The sequence below is a fragment of the Scyliorhinus torazame genome, chromosome 4 (genome assembly GCF_047496885.1).
Source record: "Scyliorhinus torazame isolate Kashiwa2021f chromosome 4, sScyTor2.1, whole genome shotgun sequence".
Lineage (NCBI taxonomy): Eukaryota > Metazoa > Chordata > Chondrichthyes > Carcharhiniformes > Scyliorhinidae > Scyliorhinus > Scyliorhinus torazame.
This window is the reverse complement of record NC_092710.1, coordinates 193,561,512-193,583,676: the sequence shown is the minus strand read 5'-3', so window position 1 is coordinate 193,583,676 and position 22,165 is coordinate 193,561,512. Positions and strand designations below refer to the sequence as shown.

General features: G+C 49.5%; 1 protein-coding gene across 1 annotated transcript in view; it reads right to left on the bottom strand.

The window, feature by feature from the left end:
• The window catches only part of LOC140410664 (XK-related protein 6-like), a 168,517-nt gene that overhangs the window by 103,207 nt on the left and 43,145 nt on the right, over nt 1-22,165 (bottom strand). The window contains exon 3 of the mRNA XM_072499045.1: nt 9,527-9,723. Coding sequence (XP_072355146.1) covers nt 9,527-9,710 — 184 coding nt within the window. The 5' untranslated portion in view covers nt 9,711-9,723. The remainder of the gene's footprint in view (nt 1-9,526; nt 9,724-22,165) is intronic.

Here is a 22,165-nt window from a genome sequence, read left to right as displayed (position 1 = left end):
GGCGTCCGGGAGGACCTCCTGCCACCGTGAAACTGGGAGGTCCCTGGACCGTAGGGCCAGTAGGACGGTCTTCCAGACCGTGCCGTTCTCCCTCTCTACTTGCCCGTTCCCCCGGGGGTTGTAGCTGGTCGTCCTGCTCGAGGCTATACCGTTGCTGAGCAGGAACTGGCGCAGCTCGTCACTCATGAAGGAGGACCCCCTGTCGCTGTGGACGTATGCGGGGCAACCGAACAGTGTGAATATGGTGTTCAGGGCTTTAATGACTGTGGCCGCGATCCTGTCAGAGCAGGGGGTGGCGAATGGGAAGCGGGAGTACTCGTCCACCACATTAAGGAAGTATATGTTGCGGTCGGTGGAGGGGAGGGGTCCTTTGAAATCCAGACTAAGGCGTTCAAAGGGGCGGGAAGCCTTAATCAGGTGCGCACCATCCGGCCTGAAAAAATGCGCTTTGCACTCTGCGCAGATGTGGCAGTTCCTTGTGACTGTACGGACCTCCTCTAAAGAGTATGGGAGGTTGCGGGACTTAATAAAGTGGTCGAACCGAGTGACCCCCGGGTGGCAGAGGTCCTCGTGGAGGGTTTGGAGGCGGTTAGTTTGTGCGTTGGCACATGTGCCGCGGGATAGGGCATCGGACGGCTCGTTCAGCTCTCCGGGACGATACAAGATCTCGTAGTTGAAGGTGGAGAACTCGATCCTCCACCTTAAGATCTTGTCGTTTTTGATTTTGCCCCGCTGTGCATTATCGAACATGAAGGCTACCGACCGTTGGTCCGTGAGGAGAGTGAATCTCCTGCCGGCCAGGTAATGCCTCCAATGTCGCACCGCTTCCACTATGGCCTGGGCTTCCTTTTCCACTGAGGAGTGGCGGATTTCTGAAGCGTGGAGGGTTCGGGAGAAAAAGGCCACGGGTCTGCCCGCTTGGTTAAGGGTGGCCGCTAGAGCTACGTCGGAGGCGTCGCTCTCGACCTGGAAGGGGAGGGACTCATCGATGGCGCGCATCGTGGCCTTTGCGATATCCGCTTTGATGCGGCTGAAGGCCTGGCAAGCCTCTGTCGACAGAGGGAAGGTTGTGGTCTGTATTAGGGGGCGGGCCTTGTCTGCGTACTGGGGGACCCACTGGGCGTAGTATGAAAAGAACCCCAGGCAGCGTTTTAGGGCTTTTGAGCAGTGCGGGAGGGGAAATTCCATGAGGGCGCGCATACGTTCGGGGTCGGGGCCTATTATCCCATTGCGCACTACGTAGCCCAGGATGGCTAGCCGGTTTGTGCTAAAAACGCACTTGTCCTCGTTGTACGTGAGGTTCAAGGCTTTAGCGGTCTGGAGGAATTTTGGGAGGTTGGCGTCGTGGTCCTCCTGATCGTGGCCGCAGATGGTTACATTGTCGAGATACGGGAACGTGGCCCGTAACCCGTGTTGATCAACCATTCGGTCCATCTCTCGTTGGAAGACCGAGACCCCGTTTGTGACGCCAAATGGGACCCTTAGGAAATGGTATAATCGCCCGTCTGCCTCGAAGGCTGTGTACTTGCGGTCACTTGGGCGGATGGGGAGCTGATGGTAGGCGGACTTGAGGTCCACGGTGGAGAAGACCTTATATTGGGCAATCCGATTGACCATGTCGGATATGCGGGGGAGAGGGTACGCGTCTAGTTGTGTGTACCTGTTGATGGTCTGGCTATAGTCTATGACCATCCTTTGCTTCTCCCCTGTCTTTACTACTACCACCTGTGCTCTCCAGGGACTATTGCTGGCCTGGATTATGCCTTCCTTTAGTAGCCGCTGGACTTCGGACCGAATGAAGGTCCGGTCCTGGGCGCTGTACCGTCTGCTCCTAGTGGCGACGGGTTTGCAATCCGGGGTGAGGTTTGCAAACAAGGATGGGGGTTGCACCTTGAGGGTTGCGAGGCCGCAGATAGTGAGTGGGGGTATTGGGCCGCCGAATTTGAAGGTTAGGCTCTGTAGATTGCACTGGAAGTCTAATCCCAGTAATGTGGGGGCGCAGAGTTGGGGAAGGACGTAGAGCCTGTAGTTTTTGAACTCCCTCCCTTGCACCGTTAGGGTAACTATGCAGAAGCCTTTGATCTGTACGGAGTGGGATCCTGCAGCTAGGGAAATCTTTTGTGCGCTGGGACGGATGGTCAAAGAACAGCGTCTTACCGTGTCGGGGTGGATAAAGCGCTCCGTGCTCCCGGAGTCGACCAGGCATGGTGTCTCGTGCCCGTTTATCAGTACCGTTGTCGTCGTCGACTGGAGCGTCCGGGGCCGTGCTTGGTCCAGCGTCATTGAAGCCAGACGTGGTTGTAATGGTTGAGCGTCTTCTTCGAACCCCGTGGAGCCGTCGACACTGGGGTCCGTTGTTGCCGTCCAAGATGGCGTCGGGGGTGAACAAGATGGCTGCCCCCATGCATCGCACATGGCTGGGGGGTCACAAGATGGCGACGGGGGTGGACAAAATGGCCGCCCCATGCGTCGCACAGGTCTGGGGTGGTCCAAGATGGCGGCGCCCTGCCTCCCCTCGTGGTGGCCGGGACCCAAAATGGCGGCGCCTGCGGGTCGCACATGGGGCGCTGGGGGGGTTGGGGAGCGTTAGGAACACGCAGGACTCCCTCTTCTCTGGGGACAGCGGTGGCCGGGACCCAAAGTGGTAGCGCCGGCGGGTCATACATGGGGCGCGGGGGGCGGTTTGGGGAGCGTAAACGGCGTGCAGGGCTCCCTGTTCTCCCGGGACAGCGGCGACCTCGCGGGACTGGCACACAGCCGCGAAATGGCCCTTTTTCCCGCAGCTCTTACAGATCGCTGCGCGGGCCGGGCAGCGCTGCCGGGGGTGTTTCGCCTGGCTGCAGAAATAGCAGCGGGCTCCCTGGTGCGACTTGGCGTTTGAACCGCGCAAGCCTGTGGGGTGTCCGGGGGGGGGGGGGGTGGTTTTGTCACGACGGGTGTGTACAAAGCCCAATGGGCTGCCGCTAGGTCGGGGCCGTAGGCGCGGGTATTTCGCGCGGCCACGTCTAGGGAGGCTGCAAGGGCCCGTGCCTCTGAGAGTCCTAGCGACCCTTTTTCTAGAAGTCTTTGGCGGATTTGGGAGGAGTTCATACCTGCCACAAAAGCATCGCGCATTAACATGTCCGTGCGTTCACCGGCGGGCAGCTGCAGGCCCGTCCCAAAATTAGTAGCGCGGCGTAGAATTCATCTATCGATTCTCCGGGACTTTGCCGTCTCGTTGCGAGTTGATAGCGAGCGTAGATCTGGTTTACTGGGCGAACATAGAGACTTTTTAGTGCTGCGAACGCCGTCTGGAAATCCTCTGCGTCTTCGATGAGGGAGAAAATCTCCGTGCTTAACCTCGAGTGCAGGACCTGTAGTTTTTGGTCTTCTGTGACCCGGCCGGTGGCCGTTCTGAGGTAGGCCTCGAAACAAGTCTGCCAGTGCTTGAAAGCTGCTGCTGCGTTCACTGCGTGGGGGCTGATCCTCAGGCATTCCGGGATGATCCTGAGCTCCATAGTCCTTTAGTCACGCTTAATAAATTGTAGCGCACAAAGACTCCGAGAGACGAATAGAGTGAAGTCGATGAGGCTTTATTAAGCGTGACTGTTCCCCTGCAGTTCAGTAGTAGACTGCCTGCGGGGTCGGACTCCTGGTACTTATACTCCGCCTTCAGGGCGGAGCTAGAGGTCAACGTCCAACCAGGACCCTGGATCTGTCAGCCAATGACATCACGGCTTCACAGTCCCACATGACCCCTAATGCATACTACCACACCTACCCATCCCTTTCTTAACCTGACCTGGTCCGCCACCTTCAGATGTGTCTCTTGGAGCATGGCCACATCCGCCTTCAGTCCCTTTAAGTGCGCGAACACTCGAGCCCTCTTCACCGGCCCATTCAGGCCCCTCACATTCCACGTTATCAGCCGGATTGGAGGGGCTCTCACCCCCCCATGCCCCGCCGACTAGCCATCTCCTTTTCTGGGCCAGTCCCGTGTCCACGCCTCCCTCACCCTCCAGTCCCCCAGAGGGGGGACCCCCGTCCCGACCACCTCTTCTGTGTCCCATTCCCTTTCTGCCAGTGCAGCAGCAACCCTTTCCCCCCCCCACTTCCCCCCCTCCCGACCACCTCTTCTGTGTCCCATTCCCTTTCTGCCAGTGCAGCAGCAACCCTTTCCCCCCCCCCCACTTCCCCCTCTCCCCTCCCCCCGCTAGACCCCTGCTTTTTTGCTCCCCCCATGTCACTCCCGTAAGTCAGCTGACGCCTGCTGACCCCGGCTTCCCCCGCCGTCCCATTGACCTCCCCGCGTGGGAGTCTCCCAATCCATATGCATTCCTTTGTTCCCTTCCCGCCTTTCTTCCCGCGCGCGGGAAAAAACCCCGTGCTTTCCAAAGCCCGCTCCGCCCCCTCTGGCGCAGCTCCTGTCGCGGCCTTGTCTCTCTCCCCCAGCCCATGTAACATTTCCTGCACGTAATTGACCCCCTATATACAACAACCATCACACATCAAACCCCAAAACATCCCCCCCACCCTCACAAACCCTCAGTTAGAGTCCAACTTTTCGGCTTGTACAAAGGTCCACGCCTCCTCAGGCGTTTCAAAGTAATAGTGTTGGCCCTTGTATGCGACCCACAGTCGCGCTGGATGCAGCATTCCGAATTTCACTTCTTTCCGGTACAATGCCGCTTTGGCCCGGTTGAAACCTGCTCTCCGTTTTGCAACCTCCGTGCTCCAGTCCGGGTATATTCGGGCCTCTGCATTGTCCCACTTACTGCTCCGCTCCTTCTTGGCCCATCTCAGGACCCACTCTCTGTCCGTGAACCGGAGGAACCTCACCACCATCACCCTTGGTGGCTCATTTGCCTGGGGCTTCTTCGCCAGCATCCGATGTGCCCCGTCCAACTCCAGCGTCCTCGAAGGGGCCTTCGTGCCCATCATCGTCTCGAGCATCGTGCTTGCGTATGCCCCGGCATCAGCCCCTTCCACTCCCTCAGGGAGTCCCAGGATTCGCAGATTCTTTCTCCTCGACCTGTTCTCCAGGTCTTCGAGTCTTCCAGCCCACCTCTTGTGTAGCGCCTCGTTCTGCTCCACTCTCACCACCAGGCCCACGAGCTCATCCTCGTTCTGACTGACTCTTTTCTGTACCTACTGGATCTTAGCTTCGTGGGCCTTCTGCGTGATCCCAAGTCCTTCAATTGCCGAAAGCATAGGCGCCAACATCTCTTTGCGCATCTCCTTGCGCTGCTTCTCGAAGCAGCGCTTGATGAACTCCTGCAGCTCCCCTTTGTCCCTGGCTGCCGCCATTTTGTTTTCTTTCCCTTGCTTCTCCCGTTGCTCCAGTGCCGCTCCTTTGGCCGTTACACTTCTGGTCCGTTTCATAGACGTTGGCAGTGTTTGCTTCACCAGTCTGCCCCAAAAAGTCTATGGAAACTCCTGAAAAAGGTCTGAGAGTCGGTTCCAGACGGGAGCTGCCGAATGTGCGACCTACTCCTCCATGGCCGCCACCAGAAGCCTCGTCCCCGCCTCTTCAATGGCCTTGGTAGATCCTTTCACAGTTGTTCCCTCTGCTGCTAGAATTCACCTTTGATAGAGTCAAGCCAGATTGCAGCTTTAAGCTTGCCCTTCCCCCACCTGCATGCTGGAAGAGGCCTCTGTCTATTGCTGCAGATCAAGCCAAATCCTTCACTGTTTCTGCCGGGTCTGGCAGCCAAAAGACATAACATTCCTGGGGGACACCGTCAGGGGAATGCTGCAGTCTTCTTCCCACACTGGGAAATGTCAAACAAATGCCGTGGGGGCCTGTAAAAGAGCCCAAAAGTCCGTTCCAAGCGGGAGCTGCCGAATATGCGACCTAGCTCTGCATAGCTGCACCCGGATGTCCTTGTGCAATAATGTTAACGTGTTTCTTTCTTGTCGTTCCAGGAGTTCTCTTTCGATATTTGATGATTGCACTTGTTTTGTTTGTCGTACAACCTCGTTGCTCTGTTGCACCTGACACCTTCCTCTGTATATAGTTTAGTCTCATGTACATGTTGTAAATATTGCACACACATACTCAGATGCACTCAGTACACACCAATATTTATTATCACGTAGGCACATATCCTTGTGAAAATGGGGGATGTCATGATATCCATATTAACATATCATGGTGCAATCACATACACACACTGATGGACAGGTAGATGGACCAACCAACACACACACAACATCACAGCCAATCACTAGTGAGAGCACATGCACTATAAAACAGGGAACACCACAGTTCCCGCTCATTCTAACAGGAGATAGCTCAGAGCACAGAGCTCACAGCGCGCCACTCAGACATACACCATGTGCTGAGTGCCTCACTAAGATAGTGCTAGGGCTGGGTCCACAGGTTAACTGGTGAAGTACGAACCACAGCCAGAAGTTAACAGTTGTTATTGTACAGAATAATAAAACAGAGTTGTACCATCTACAACCGTGTTGGTTCGTTTGTGTATCGGAACACCCAACACGACACCACTGCAAAAGTTTAAGTAGGACTGACCGCATAAATTGTGCTAGTGGTCGGTCATTTGGGTAAGTGGATCTCTCCACTCCACCACACCTCTGGCAGCTTTGCCACCAGAGCAGGGAATCTTCCATGCCATGTAAGATTTATAGAAAGGATTGGAGGATGAGTTATTTACAGGATTCAAATTTCATTTTCATTTTCATTTCATTTCAATTGCTTTTGCTCCCACAGCGAAACAAGTGTCAAACATGTATTGTAAATAGCCTCCATGATGCTTATGTTTGACTGTTATGGTTTGACCTGTTTACCTGTATCAAAAATTTTGAAACATCTGTTAGACTGAACTCTACCCAACATGGCAGCAATCAATCAACACAAAATGTTGTGAACTTCCTGAACTGCGCTATAACTGGCCAGAACACCTTAATATTCATGTAGTTCCCTGTCAAACTTCCATTAATGTGGTTGCCGAGGCCCTTAATTATATTATTATTGTTCAGGTAAGATATTCCAGCCAAGCTCGCCTGTGAACCTTGTAAACCTTCAAATTCTATTCACATAATGTTTATGACATCGCCCTTGTGTTATTGACGTGTAATTCAAATCAGCTGCATGCCCATTTGAGACAGAAAAATGTGCTTTGCGCTTTAATTGGGATCTGCAGTGCTATTTCCTCCCACTAACGTACGTGGCATGTTAAAGATTACGAAACTGACCACTCTGTCATCACTCTTCTATGTTTTGCTTGGTTGTACTGATATTGATAATGATAGAAAAGAAAAAGAGGCAGAATGTAAAATGGTCTACTATTTCACTCTTGTCCGTTTTACACTTTTGTCCTCGACAAATTTACCCGTAGGGCCTTCAGTTACACTATCACAGCGGAGACTGATACAATCTCAGACCATTACAGGAAACTGGATGAGGTACCAATTGAGTTTCCAGTGGATGATTCTGAGCATCTATTGCTGACAATGAATTGGTATAAGATAGGACATAGCCAGGGCTTTTGATGAATTATGATTGGGTTTAACAGTTTATATTTATCATTCCTTGTAATGTATTAATGAGTCCAAGATCGTGCTCAGGTGTAGGTAACTGAACAATGTTACCCATATTTCCAATAGTACATAATGAAGCCAGAAATCTCAGCACTCAACCTGGTAATTGTGGTGGGAATGTGATGGTAAAGGCTAGGTCAGAACTCTGATTTACTGAGCCTCGATCTTGCCTTGGAGTAACCTTTGACTTTGTCTTAAGCAAGGTTAAATGGTGGACCAAATGCATAGCTTCCCAAGGTTGGAAGTTACTATGGCCTCGGCCTGCCAAACACTGATAAAGGAATTAGCAGCTGATACACCCAGAAGGAATAGCCATAATGGCCTAAGCAGTAACAGTTGCAGAACCTAAATTGATGGTCATGGTCTCGACCCTGGATTTTCACATTTTTAGATTTTTTTTTCTTTGACATGACAAGGAAGCTAGCAGAAGCACAGACAGAAGACAGAAGATTTTCAGGGTGGGTTGGGGGCAGTGGGGGCACGAGTGATGAACAAGACCACCTTGTAGCTTGGCAATTAATACTGAGACAGCCAAGATTAGCGGCAATACTCTAAAGCATGACACTCCAAATAAACTACTCAGAGCAGGTATTTTCTTATTAATTTGAGAGAGAATGCAATCACCAGTGTTTGTTCACAGAAAAGACTGGTGGCAGATTATGAAAGTGGTAACTTTAAAGCTTAAGAACTTTTAGGAGCTGGCAATGAGCCAAAATCACAAAGCAACCTAGTTCACACTGCATTCAGGGTCTCAGCCCTCACCAGGAACTTGTCTGGTCACCTTCTGAACTTATTTATGTGCTTTAATAGCTTTCTCGGGCAACTAAGTTCTGAAACTATAATACACCTTATGGAAAGAAATATTCACATGATAGCCCTTTTTACTCATTACTTCCAATTTCAAATTCTGTTAATGGCTATTTGACCCTTTTACTGTAAATTAGTGTCGTGATCAACTTTGTCAATTCTATTGGAGTTTTCAAAATTTCATAGGGTCACCTCTAAATTTTCTTTTACAATGAGAATAAGCCTGATTTTCTTAACCTCCTCACAACTTAGATTCCTGGAGTAGGTTCACTTGTTTGCCTCTGTACATATCAACAGCAATAATATCCCTTCTAAAGAATAGAACTGCATACTGTAGTCACAATACCTTTTGATCACTGTCGTACTCAATAACAATCTATCCTCTGATTTTAGACTACATGCACCATTTGTATCTTATATACACAAGGGGTGCGAACGACAATGTACTAATCCAGCAATACTGGGTGTGAGACTTTTAAAAGGACAGTGTTTTTCCCCTACATGGATTACAGTCTATTCACTTTGGTATAAAAGATCAGCAGGTAAAAATCTACATGTATTCTATCAAATTGCATCAATTTGTTGGGTTTTCAGTATAGACAGAATATCGCATTGGACATTTAGTTTAAACATTTTCTGGATTAGTGCTCTTCTCGACATCATTTTTCAAAAGAATTCCAAGCATGTTAATAGGGAACATTTTTTCAGTTTTCACCCACAGTTCCTGATTTTGAACTATTATGCTAAATGCTTCCAGCTAAAAGTAAAAGTCTCAGCTAAAATCTGTTGCTGCAAAGGTGCAACAATACCATGAATGTATATTTGACAGAACCTTTCTGAATGGTTGATGCAGAAGAAATATTGTTCTCAATGGCATAATACACAAAGCACACAATTACATATTTGAATGTCCTATATGTCATTGCATTATGGCAGACAAAGAAAAATTTGTCAAGTAAGTGTGCTTTTAATCTCTGAAGATGCACACCATTTATAAAATTCTACATGTATTCTACCAAATTGCATCAATTTGTTGGGTTTTCAGGATAAACAGAATATCTCGGACATTTAGTTAAAAAAATTTCTAGATCAGTGCTCTTCTCGACAAATGATGCTGTCTTCATAAATCACTCACTGCAGATATTAATGAACACATATATGTAATACAAAGACTTACATGGTAAGGTTTCTGCCTGGTTTTTCTGGATCATTATGCAGAGTTGTAGCACCAGCTGTGGCGCACTCTCCAGGAAAGTCTCCAGAAGGCGCAGCATGTTCACATCTGCATACTCGTACATCATGGCCCAGTAAAATCGGCGCTGGTGTTCGTTCTTTCTCCTGCTCTGAATGCCCAAGTACATTGTTCGGATATACCTGAAAAAACAAGATTTAAACTAGAGCACAATGCACTTGAGAAATATCACGACAGAAAACTGGGATGACCGAAGCATCTTCTGAATTTTGATTGTAAACAATTTTCAACTAAAATTTACTCTGTTATTACCATGGAAGGGAAATTTTCAATTCTTTGCCATGGGTTACTAGTACAAGTAGGTCTGGTGGATACCCATTTTCCCACTTGATTTAATTTTCAGGTAGGCTGTCCAGCAATCCCACCCAAAACAAGCCGGAGGCAGTTTAAATCAGAAATTCAGAGACCGATGCCAGTTGTAAAACCTTGAATGCAACACTAATGTACAAATGGGCAAAGTATGCACCATACGGGGCAGCACGGTAGCATTGTGGATAGCACAAATTGCTTCACAGCTCCAGGGTCCCAGGTTCGATTCCGACTTGGGTCACTGTCTGTGCGGAGTCTGCACATCCTCCCCGTGTGTGCGTGGGTTTCCTCCGGGTGCTCCGGTTTCCTCCCACAGTCCAAAGATGTGCAGGTTAGGTGGATTGGCCATGATAAATTGCCCTTAGTCTCCAAAATTGCCCTTAGTGTTGGGTGGGGTTACTGGGTTATGGGGATAGGGTGGCGGTGTTGACCTTGGGTAGGGTGCTCTTTCCAAGAGCCGGTGCAGACTCGATGGGCTGAATGGCCTCCTTCTGCACTGTAAATTCTATGCATGTTACTCAAGTTATTGAGCAGCCGAACCGGTAGACCATAAAAGGATCTGTGGAGGGCACACAGAAAAGGTACATTTGTTTTTTTTTTTAAAAAGCCGACAACATGTAAACGGCAACATGAACCTCTTAGCTCAGTGTTGCAACTGGTTTATAAGGAGATGAAAGCAGATTTAAGCCTGCAGCTGCCCATTCATTTCACTGGAGATAGGAGCGCAGGGGTCAGTAACCTGCGACACAGGTGGCATGCAAAATGATTGTCCAGTCTGAGCAGCCAGCACGGCAAACCCGACAGACCGGCTTTAAAATATCAAAACCCTCACAACATTTAAGAAGCATTAAGATGAATACTTGAAACGTCACAGTATACAAGACTATGGAGCACGTGCTGGGAAATGGGCTTAGAATAGACAGGTGCTTGATGGCTGGTGCAGACACGATGGGCTGAAGGGCCTCTTTCTGTGCTATAAAGCTCAATTGCTCGAAAACCTTTTTATAATTTTCTCGCCCACTGCCAGCTTGTTCTTGAACATAATCAGACCACCCAAAAGCAGAGCCGACCAGTTGGCCAGTTCCACAGAGAAGGCAGCCAAATTCCCACCAATCCTAAATCAGCCAAGCTCCCGTTTGGTGCGTGCAGCTTGTTAGAAAGATTCAATTCTGACCTGCTCCTGAAAATTGTTTAAATGCTGTGGATGTGCAGTGCATTTAGGCTGAAGGTAAAGATTTCCACCCTACCCCAACCCCATCACGAGGTAATTTCCATTTTTGGCAGCAGAATACTGGTAGGAGCCTGTTATAAACGCAGCCCAAATTCCCTGCCCATGGAGTTCAGGTAGAAATTGCACAATGAAGGGAAGATGCTGATGGGGGATCAATTTGCACCGCTGCTGAATGTAAAATAGCAACACATAAATCATTTCTACAGTCAACACCGCTTATACCACCCAAAGTTATAGTGGACAAACTTCTCATAACCATTTTTCATCCACATGTAAGTTGTGGAGTTACTCCTATTCAATTCAATAGGTTTTCACATGTAAATAACTTAATCACCCTCTAATTACTTTTAAAAGCCTAGCTAATTTCAGGCAAATTGAAAAGTTTATTAATTTTTTTCAGCTTCTAACTGCAATAATAAGAACCATTGGGAATAGGAGGAGGCCATTCAGATCTTCGAACCCCTCAGTTAGATAATGGTTAATCTGTGACTCAACATCTGTGGCGATTGTCCCTTTAAGGTATAATCAGTCCAGGGAGGCAGAAGCCCCTTCACCAGAATCCCTTTTATTAACAAAACCAACAGCCGTACAACCATGTGCATTCAGCTTGCTGTCTGCAGTGGGAATGGGATCTGACACTCCCTGTTATATACAAAGAAGAGGTTCCCTGATTGACCAACTAACCTCCAATCAGACCCCCCCATCAGACCTTCCAATCATAGACCCCGCCATGAGGGACCACGGGCTGAAAGCTAACGAGCAGTCCAGGTAGAGTGAAAAATCACTGCATTTCCCTAAATTTACTGCCTGGGACAAAACTGTTTAAAGCAGCAGCTGTTACAAGTGTCAGAGGCTTCCTCCGAAGTCAAGTGCACTTCAAAGTCCTTTAAATCCCTTGACAGCCTTTGAAATGTAAATCTTGCATTCAATTTCACACAGCAATACATTGCATTAGCCAGTGATTGACAGTATTATTACTCCAGAGACAGATGCTTGGTGGATTGTTGATCCATTTTCCCTTCATGCTTGAATGCATCTTGTGTTCCCTGCTTTGATGCTAACCACAATGTTTATAAAAACTCTTACTATGACAGCCACTCACTACATTGGAGGCAGTTAGGTGCATTGACTTCTGCAGGAGGCACTTAGCACGAGTGTTTATAAACATTGTGGTTAACATCAAAGCAGGGTATGGGAGTCTGATGGTGCTCCCTGTTGGAGTGTTTTTGATGGGGGGTCTCAGTTGGTGGTGTCTGATGGAGGAGCTGGGAGTGGTCTGATGCAGGGGCTGAGGGAGGTGGTCAGACGGGGGGAAGGATTGTAGGTGAGAGGAGTCCATCCAATGGACTTTGCAGGGACCTCCATTATGTACCGAGCCCCTTGGCCCACCGTGGGGTCCAGGGCCACGCTTGAAAATATCTACACCAGTTCATGGCTGCGTGAATCCCAACTGAAAGGTCTGGAGCATCTCGGGGGCCTGGGGATAAGGGCTTCCAGCCCGTGAATTGGATGCAAATGGGTGCAAATGAACCATTTGCATCTTCCCACCGGCACGGGTCCTGTCAGTCACTGTTGCCAACGGAGGACAGGAACAAGATCAGTGCCTCGGCCAATGTTCGATTCTCCGCCGGAATGGGAACAGCACTACTGGTGGCGAGTGGCAGAGAGTCCATCCCTCATTTCAAAACAGATCGGAGTGAGAGACAAGGGCTCCGATTTTCAGGCTATGGCCTGACGCCAGTGAGGGAATGGTGGCGTTTTACGACCGAAAACACAGCGCAAAACGGCTACCGATCCTCCATTTGGCTGGGGGCTAGAAGCCGAGCAGCGTAGAGCGCCCAGCTCTAGCTGCTGATATGGCCCGGAGAATTGCCGGGTCCCTGGCTGCGCCGGCCGCGTGCGGACCTGGCCTGCAAAATAGTGCTGCCCCTTTGGCCGGCTCTTGAGCCCCAGACCACCCCTCAACAGTGCCCCAGTCCCTGTCAGAGTCCTCCCTGCCCACCGATCGCCCCTTCCCATGACTGTGGCAATGCTGGACTGAGTCCGCAGCCAGCATGCCGAGTTCCCGACAGGTAAGACCATGGGAGACCTACGACGTTGGGAAATCGGCCGGTTAGGGGCAGAGCATCGGGGGGTGGGCCTCAGGCAATGTCCTCAGGCTGTTGAGACGGCATTGCGAAAGCGGCGCCGCCCCGATTTCGTCGGAAACGGGTATTCTCCGGCCGATCGGCGAACGCAATTTTGGCATTGGTGAACGGAGAATCTCGTCCAAGGTTTCATTTTAAAACAACATGAAGAGAGAGGAGAGATTTTACTTCAAAACAGCGACGAGAAAGGGGAGAGATTTAATTTTAAAACAGCGTGAAGAGAGAGGTGAGATTCAATTTAAAACAATGCAGAGATAGAGGGGAGATTTTATTAGAAGGCAGCGTAAAGAGAGAGGCAAGATTTCATTGAAAAGAATTGGGAGAGGTGAGATTTCATTTCAAAACAGTGTGGAGACAGTGTAGTGTAGCTAGGTAAGGCTCAAACTCAGGTAGGTGGATTGACAGAGGTTTATTATCAGAACAAGTGTGCACATTATCGAGCTCTACATATTCAAAACCTTCAACTGCTAGTCCAGGCAAGTCCGAGTGAGTCTCCAATTCCATTCCCCATTAGACCAGCGCGTCACATGCCCCCTTAAGTGAAACATCCCTTAAAGGGCTACGACACCTCAACCTTTCCCCTTTTAGGGTTGTCCTATATACACAAAAACAGATAATAACTATTTACAAAGATACCCCAAAGGTATCTTTTGAAGAATAAAGGGATTAAGGGTTATGGTGTTCGGGCCGGAAAGTGGAGCTGAGTCCACAAAAGATCAGCCATGATCTCATTGAATGGCGGAGCAGGCTCGAGGGGCCAGTTGGCCTACTCCTGCTCCTAGTTCTTATGTTCTTATGTAGGTGGTAGAGCATCAAATACAATCCATTATAAATCCAGTCTGTCCAGTGGTTCCGAACTCACTGGGATTGACAAAGCTTTTGGGCAGGTCCCTCTCTCGCTGCTGGATGGACTTATCACCAGTGACGAATTGCTTGGGCCAGTGCCTTCTTCACTTGCCGATGCTACCAAGTTGTTTCTTTTACTGCGGGATGCACTTCACCCCCACTCACCTTGGATCGTGCCAGCTTTATAAGCACGGCCATAGATGACCGCTTCTCCGGAGCAATGTGTCCCCCTTACATGATCCACATGTTTCCACACTCTATTTTCTTGAATGTCGATGACATACGACACCGGCTCAGTCTTTCCATAACTTTTTCTGGGATCTACACTGGACCTCTGCCAAAGTTCCTTGGAAAAACCAGGTCATCCACCCTGAAAGCTCTCTCCGGTTTGCTTGAATCATGACTCCACTTCTGGGTGCCTTCCTTTATCTTCTCCCTCCCTGCCAAGTTTGGAAATACAAGATCCAGGTGCATCAGAAGGCACCTCCCCATCAACAATTCATCAGGGGACACCCCCATTGTGGCATGAGGGGTCATCCCGTAAAGTCAACAGGAACCTCAAAACTTTAGTTTGCAAGGAGCCCGCAGGCTGCTTTTTGATTGATGCCTTAAAGGTCTGGACCACTTTCTCTGCTAACCCATTGGATGGAGGATGATAAAGTGTTGTTTTGACATGCCAAACACCATTAGATTGTAAAACAAAAATAAAACTTCTCACTGGTGAAAGTCGAGCTGTTATTTGACACCATGATTTCTGGCAACCCATGAATGGCAAACACCTGTTGCAACTTCTCTATCGTCGCCATTGAAGCTGTGGATCACATGCATATTTATCCATTTTTAATGTGCTTCGATGGTGATAAGGAACATTGCACCTAGAAAGGGTCCCGCAAAATGGATATGGATCTGCATCTATGGCCAACCAGGTCACCCACAAGGATGTAACTGGGCTGATGATGGTAGCTACTGCTGCAGTTGGCATAGATCACATTGCTTGATCACACTCTCAATGTCCTTGTCCATATCTGGCCACCAGACGTAGCTGTGTGTTCGCATCGTCATCTTGGTTATGCCAGGGTGGATTGCAAATAACTCCTGTAGCAGCACCTCCCTGGCTCGGGGCGGGGGGGAGGGGGGGTGACCACTCTTGCTCCCCCGCAATAACACTCCCCCCTCTATATTCAACTCCTCTTTGCAGCTATCAGCAGATGGCCAGATTTGTCATTATTCCAACCACGAAGGACCATTCTCGTTACCTTCACCAGTACTGGGTCTCTCTGGGTCCACATCAGGATTTGCTGGGCAGAAATCGGTAGGGTATCCAAATGTTTCAGGTCATTTCTCTTGTGCGCTACTGGTGGTGAATCACTCTGCGGCAGGGGTAGGCGACTTAAGGTATCTGCATTCGTAATGTGAGTACCGAGTCTGTGCTGAAATGAGTATTCGTAGGCTGCGACAGCAACTTCCAAAGCTGGGCTCTGGCTGAGGCAATGGGAGGAATGGCTTTATCCTCCTTGAAGAATCCCAATAACGGTTTGTAGTCTGTAACTATTGTGAAGTAGCGGGAAAAAAAACCTATTGTGAAGTGCGGTCCATGTACATATTGGTGAAAGTTTGTTTTAGCCCATACACCATCGCCAAATCCTCCTTTTCAATTTGGGAATATCCTCTTGCATTTGCTAAGGTCCTGGAGGTGTAGGCAACTGGCTGCTCCACTCCATAATAACATCTTGTGTGACAGCACTGCCTCCACTCCATACAGTGACACACAAGTTAACGCAATCTCTTTTTTGGGGTCTGTTATGTATCGGAGAAAACATCCCTGCTGGCAAAGAGTCACGTGGTCTGTAGTGACATCAGCAGTGAGTGTTTGTGCGGGTTTCCATTCTCCATCTTAGATTGTATGAGCAACATACCTAATAAAACCTCTCATCGCATTTGTAAGGATATAGAGTGTGAGCACCTTCATACCTTTTCTATTTGCGGCAAACTCAAAGATACAACAAAAGAGAAAACTGCTGACCGATTTGGGGAAGTAAACGAAATTGCTGAAAAGAAAAATAATCGACAAAATGGGTGGAGGCACCACCGAGTGCAGAGAAGATTCTCGAGACCGGACTCACACACATATGTCGGGTGAAGCAAGCTGCCGATACTGAAGGGTTTTTACCAAAACACAAATTGACTACAACCGTGAGTAAAGAAGACCGACAGTGCGAAAACGTGCTTGCCGTTGAAGGGGTAGAGTCTGGGCTGCAGTGACCTCGCACGCCGTGAAACTAAACGGTCTGCGGGAACGGTGATTCACTAGAATCTTCCGACTCCCACAGGCCACTACTCAGGAAAAAGTCAAACCACAGTCAGGCAAAAAGAAAAACATTCTAAGCTGCATTGTGGCTGAGGGGATCGTTTGTGCCATACATCCAAATGAATCGGAAGGGAGGAGTTGTTGAATGATAGACCTAATGATTCCCGGGATAGGGAATCCCGGGAAAAATGGGCACCATGGATGCATCTGATGAAAACTCTGAGACTCGGAACTTATATGAGGAAAGATTCCAATTATATCTCATAGCAAATCAAATACAACAGCACTTAAATGTCGTAACTTTTCTCGGCTTGGTAGGGCCTAAAACGTTTATGCTGCTACAAAACTTGGTTCATCCAGAAAAACCGAGAGAGAAGTCTAATATCAAACCAATGAAGATTTAGAAGGGCATTTCTTGCCGAGGCAGTTGTTAATTACAGAAATGTTTTGGTTGCACTGCCATAGTCAGGAAGAAGATGAAAGCATTCATGTCAAGAGGGCTAGAATACAAGACCAGGGATATACGTCTGAGGCTGTATAAGGCCCTGATCAGACGCCATTTGGAGTACTGTGAGCAGTTTTGGGCCCCGTATCTAAGGAAGGATGTGCTGGCCTTGGAAAGGGTCCAGAGAAGGTTCAGAAGAATGACCCCTGGAATGAAGAGTTTGTCGTATGAGGAACGGTTGAGGACTCTGGGTCTGTACTCGGAGTTAGAGGGGTGAAGGGGGATCGTATTGAAACATACAGGGTATTGCATGGTCTGGATACAGTGGACATGGAGAGGATGTTTCCACTTGTAGGAAAAACTAGAAGCAGAGGACACAATCTCAGACTAAAGGGATGATCCTTTAAAACAGAGATGAGGAGAATTTCTTCAGTCAGGGGATGGTGAATCTGTGGATAGATAGGTTCTTGATTAATAAGGGAATCGGGGTTATGGGGAGAAGGCAGGAGAATGGGGATGAGAAAAGTATCAGCCATGATTGAATGCCGGAGCAGACTCGATGGGCTGAGTGGCCTAATTCTGCATGATGGTACCCTTCATGATAGGCTAGTTTGTGGACATCGCAGTGAAGTTATTCAGAAGAAGCTGCCACTGTAAGTGATTTACTACATCTATGGAGCTAGTAATGAAAGAAGCTTCACAGATAGGGGCTGGAGCAAAGATCTACAAAATGGATACCACAAGAAACAAGGCTGCAAGGGGACAACCATGTCACCGATTACACAGGTTGGACACAGGAGGAGAATGCCGAAGTAGAGAAAATAAGTGCAAAAAATGATGGCATTAAGGACCATATTGCCAAGGCATGTTGGGCTCAGAAAACATCACCTACGCCAAAGATGTAAAGAAAACAAAATCACACCTAAATGATGTCGTGTTATGTACTCTGGGATAACACAGGCTGCAACTGGATGCAGCTTTAAACAAAAGATACTCCAGACCTTGAAGTTAGTTCAATCTGATTTATTGAACCAGTAGCACAGTTAGCACAGTTCTCTATGAGTTCGACTCTCTGCTAACCTAAGTGTGGTTACTCTGTCTGACTGAACCAGACTAGCTCTTAGAGCCACGTGCTGGAGGTGTGATACTGTACATACACCCTGACTCACTCTGTAGATGTTCATCAGTGGAAAGAGGTGGAGTGTGAGTGCCTCGTGCCTTTTATAGTGAGATACCACCCCTGAGTGTCCTGCCTGCTCATTGGTCATGTCCTGTTCTCTGTGTTCATTAGCTGCCTGTCTGTATATCATTATCTGCATGTCTGCATATCATGACATCTCCCCTTTTTTTAAAAATGTTTTATTGGCACATGGGAACATACTTACATGTGGTGGCATATACGAATGTATTTACATGTGAAGTCAGCTGTCTGATGTGAGAAAACAGAACATAGCAAATAAAATAAATGTTCATAAGTCCAGTCTCTGGGGCTTGCGTCTGATCCTTGTCGGCCACCGGAGAGGTGGTGGTGGGGACGACGGCACCTTGACAGGCGGGATGGAAGCCTGACTGGTGGCCTCGTAGTTCAAGGTATCAGGAGGTGGCAAAACAACAGACGGAAACGGAGAAGAAAGCGGTTGCGGGCAGGCAACTTTGCGCAGTGCCCGCCTGTTTCATCGCACAACAGAACCATCAGCCATACGTACAACATACGAGCGGGGCGCAGCCTGTTGAACAACGACAGCTGGAGCAGACCAGCCACCATCCGGTATCTTGATCCTGATAGTGTCTGCCGGGGATAACACGGGTAAATCAGTGACATGAGCACCATAGCCCTGCTTTTGCTGGTTTCAGAGCTGCTGCACCTTCCGCAGCACGGGGAGGTGATCCAGGTTGGGCAAGTGTATGGCTGGAAGTGTCGTCCGCAGGTCCCTGTTCATCAGGAGTTGAGCCTGCAACATGCCAGTGGACAGTGGGTTTGCCCTGTACGCAAGCAGCGCGAGGTAGATGTCAGACGCAGAATCCGCGGCCTTACAGATGAGCTGTTTCACAATGCGCACCCCTTTTTCAATCTTCCCATTGGACTGCGGATAGTGTGGGCTGGAAGTGACCTGTTTGAAATGGTATGACTTGGCAAACATAGACCACTCGTGGCTGTTGAAGCATGGGCCATTGTCACTCATGACAGTGAGTGGGATAATATCCCAGAATATTGTAAATAGTTTCACAAACCTTGTACATAGCCCAGTGTAGGGCTAAAACTGTAATGACATGCCCGAAATTTTCCTCCCAGGACCAGCCTTGTAAACCCCTACCACCATGCGAACCACCACCCCGCCGGGTTCATTTTTAACAAGGGGTGAAAGTGGTAGTATGTATTAGGGGTCATGTGGGACTGTGAAGCCGTGATGCTATTGGCTGACAGATCCCGGGTCCTGGTTGGCTGTTGACTCCTGGCTCCGCCCTGAAGGCGGAGTATAAGAACCCAAGCTTCTCCCCGCCGCTCCATTCTGTTGCTGAGCTGCTGGGGACAAGTCTCGCTTAATAAAGCCTCATCGACTTCATCTCGACTCGTCTCTCTCGTAAGTCATTGTGCGCTACAGATACCATGCCTGGAGAGGGTCTCCTTACAGGCCTTGATGACGGTCCGAGATGTGAGGTCTGAGAGCTTCACGACTTCAGGGTAATTGGAGAAATAGTCAATAATCAACACGTAGTCACGACCATTCACACGAAAGAGGTCGATGCCAACCTTGGACCACGGGGAGGTCTCGATTTCATGCTGCTGGAGCGTCTCCTTGCTCTGCGCTGGCTGGAACCGTTGACAGGTCGCACAGTTGAGGACCATGTTCGAGATGTCCTGGCTAATACCGGGCCAGTAGACAGCCTGCCTGGCTCTGCGTCTGCACTTCTCAATGTCCAGGTGTCCCTCATGGATTTGGCGGAGCACCAAGCTCTGGAGACTGAGTGGAATAACAATCCGGTCCAGCTTGAGGAGGATACCATCAATCACTGTCAGGTCGTCCTTTACATTGTAAAATTGAGGGCACTGCCCTTTCTGCCCGCCATTGGCGAGGTGGTGCATGACACGCTGCAAGAGGGGGTCTTTGGCTGTCTCCTCGCGGATATGAACCACCTTCTCATCAGACGCCTGGAGGGTGCTAGCACACAGCTGCACCTGTGATTCAATCTGCCGGATGATTCCAGCGGTTCATTAGGCAATGTGATGGAGCGGGACAATGCACCAGCGATGATGAGCTCCTTGCCAGGCGTGTACACTAAGTCAAAGTCGTACCTTCTGAGTTTGAGGAGGATGCGCTGCAACCGAGGCGTCATGTCGTTCAGGTCCTTGTGGATAATGTGGACCAGAGGCCTATGATCCGTCTCGACAGTGAATGTCGGCAGGCCGTAGACATAGTCGTGAAACTTGAGAATGCCAGTGAGAAGACCTGGGCATTCTTTCTCAATTTGCGCATACCTTGTTTCGGTGGGCGTCATGGCCCTCGATGCGTAGACTACCGGTGCCCAGGATGAAGTGTCATCGTGTTGAAGCAGCACCGCACCAATGCCACCCTGGCCCGCATCCGTCGAGAGCTTTGTCTCCCTGTCTGGGTCGAAAAATGCCAAGACGGGTGCAGTGGTGAGCTTGGCTTTCAGCTCCAACCACTCTGCCTGATGTGCTGCCTTCCACTCAAAGGCAGTGGAATTTTTTACCAGGTTTCGTAGGGCCGTGGTGTGTGAGGCCAGGTTTGGGATGAACTTGCCCAGAAAATTGACCATTGCCAGGAAGCGCACCGTCTTCTTGTCTTCAGGGACCTTCATGGCTTCGATGGCCTTGACCTTGTCTGTGTCCGGGCGCACACCCTGCTGAAAGATCTGGTCACCTAGGAACTTAAGTGTCGACATGCCAAAGCAACATTTGGACCTGTTCAACTTCAGGCCATTGGCGTGGACACGGCGGAATACCTGCTGGAGATGGGAAACATGCTCTTCAGGGGTCGTGGACCATATGATGATGTCGTCCACATACACACGAACCCCTTCAATGCCCTCCATCATCTGCTCCATGATGCGATGGAAGATCTCCGATGCCGAGACAATGCCAAACGGCATGCGATTATAGCAGTATCTGCCAAACGGTGTGTTGAAGGTGCAGAGCCTTCTGCTGGACTCATCCAGCTGGATTTGCCATAATCCATGTGACGCATCTAACTTGGTGAAAAAACGTGCGTGTGCCATCTCACTGGTGAGTTCCTCCCACTTAGGGATGAGATAGTGTTCACGCATTATATTCTTATTAGGATCCTTGGGATCAATGCAGATGCACAGGTCTCCCGAAGGCTTTCTAACACATACCATCGAGCTGACCCAGTCAGTTGGTTCGGTTACCTTGGAAATGATGCCCTATTGTTGAAGATCCTTGAGCTGTGCCTTCAGGCGCTCCCTCAGCGGAGCCGGGACCCGGCGTGGTGCGTGGACCACTGGCTTGGCATCAGATCGTAGCAGAATCTTGTATCGATATGGCAGCGTGCCCATCCCGTCGAACACATCCGGATACTGAGCGTGGATGTCGTCAATGCCAGCCTGAAGATCCACATTGGAGGATGTCGTTGTGTAAACCCGCTGCACGAGGTTCAGCTGCTTGCAGGCATGCGCGCCAAGTAGGAATGTCCTGTCTGGCTTGACAATTTCAAAACTTAACCATAGATGGCAGGATCCCAGTGCCATGTTGGCATTTCCGTTGTAGTCCAGGAGCCTGCAGGCTGCTGGAAGGACCTTGGGGGGCTTCTTGATGTGTTTGAAATCTGCCTGTGAGAGGAGGTTGGCAGAAGCACCTGTATCCAGCTTAAACTGGATGGAGCAGTGGTTGACCTGCATCACCGCAAGCCATTCGTCCGCAGAATCCACAGCGAGGATGGATTGATTTTGTGATGAGTTGGATGTGGCATATTCACATTTGGTAATGATGCCCACACAGTAGGCAGTCCAGGCATTCTTCCTCTGGATCCGTTGTGCTGCCAGGATCAGAATCCTGCAATCGTTGTTGCACACTCTGAACGCGCTGTCGGCGGAATTGGGAGCGCTGGCCCCTGACTGGTGGTGCAGACCTGCACAAGGCTGCATAGTGTCCAGGCTTCCCGCAGTTTAAACATCGCCTGCCTATTGCAGGGCAGCGTTTCTTTAAATGGGCGTTGCCGCAATTCAAGCCAGTCATGACGTTGGCGTCCTGACGCTCCGCGTGTCGTCGCGCATGCGCAGTGCGGGTGTCGGCCGCTTC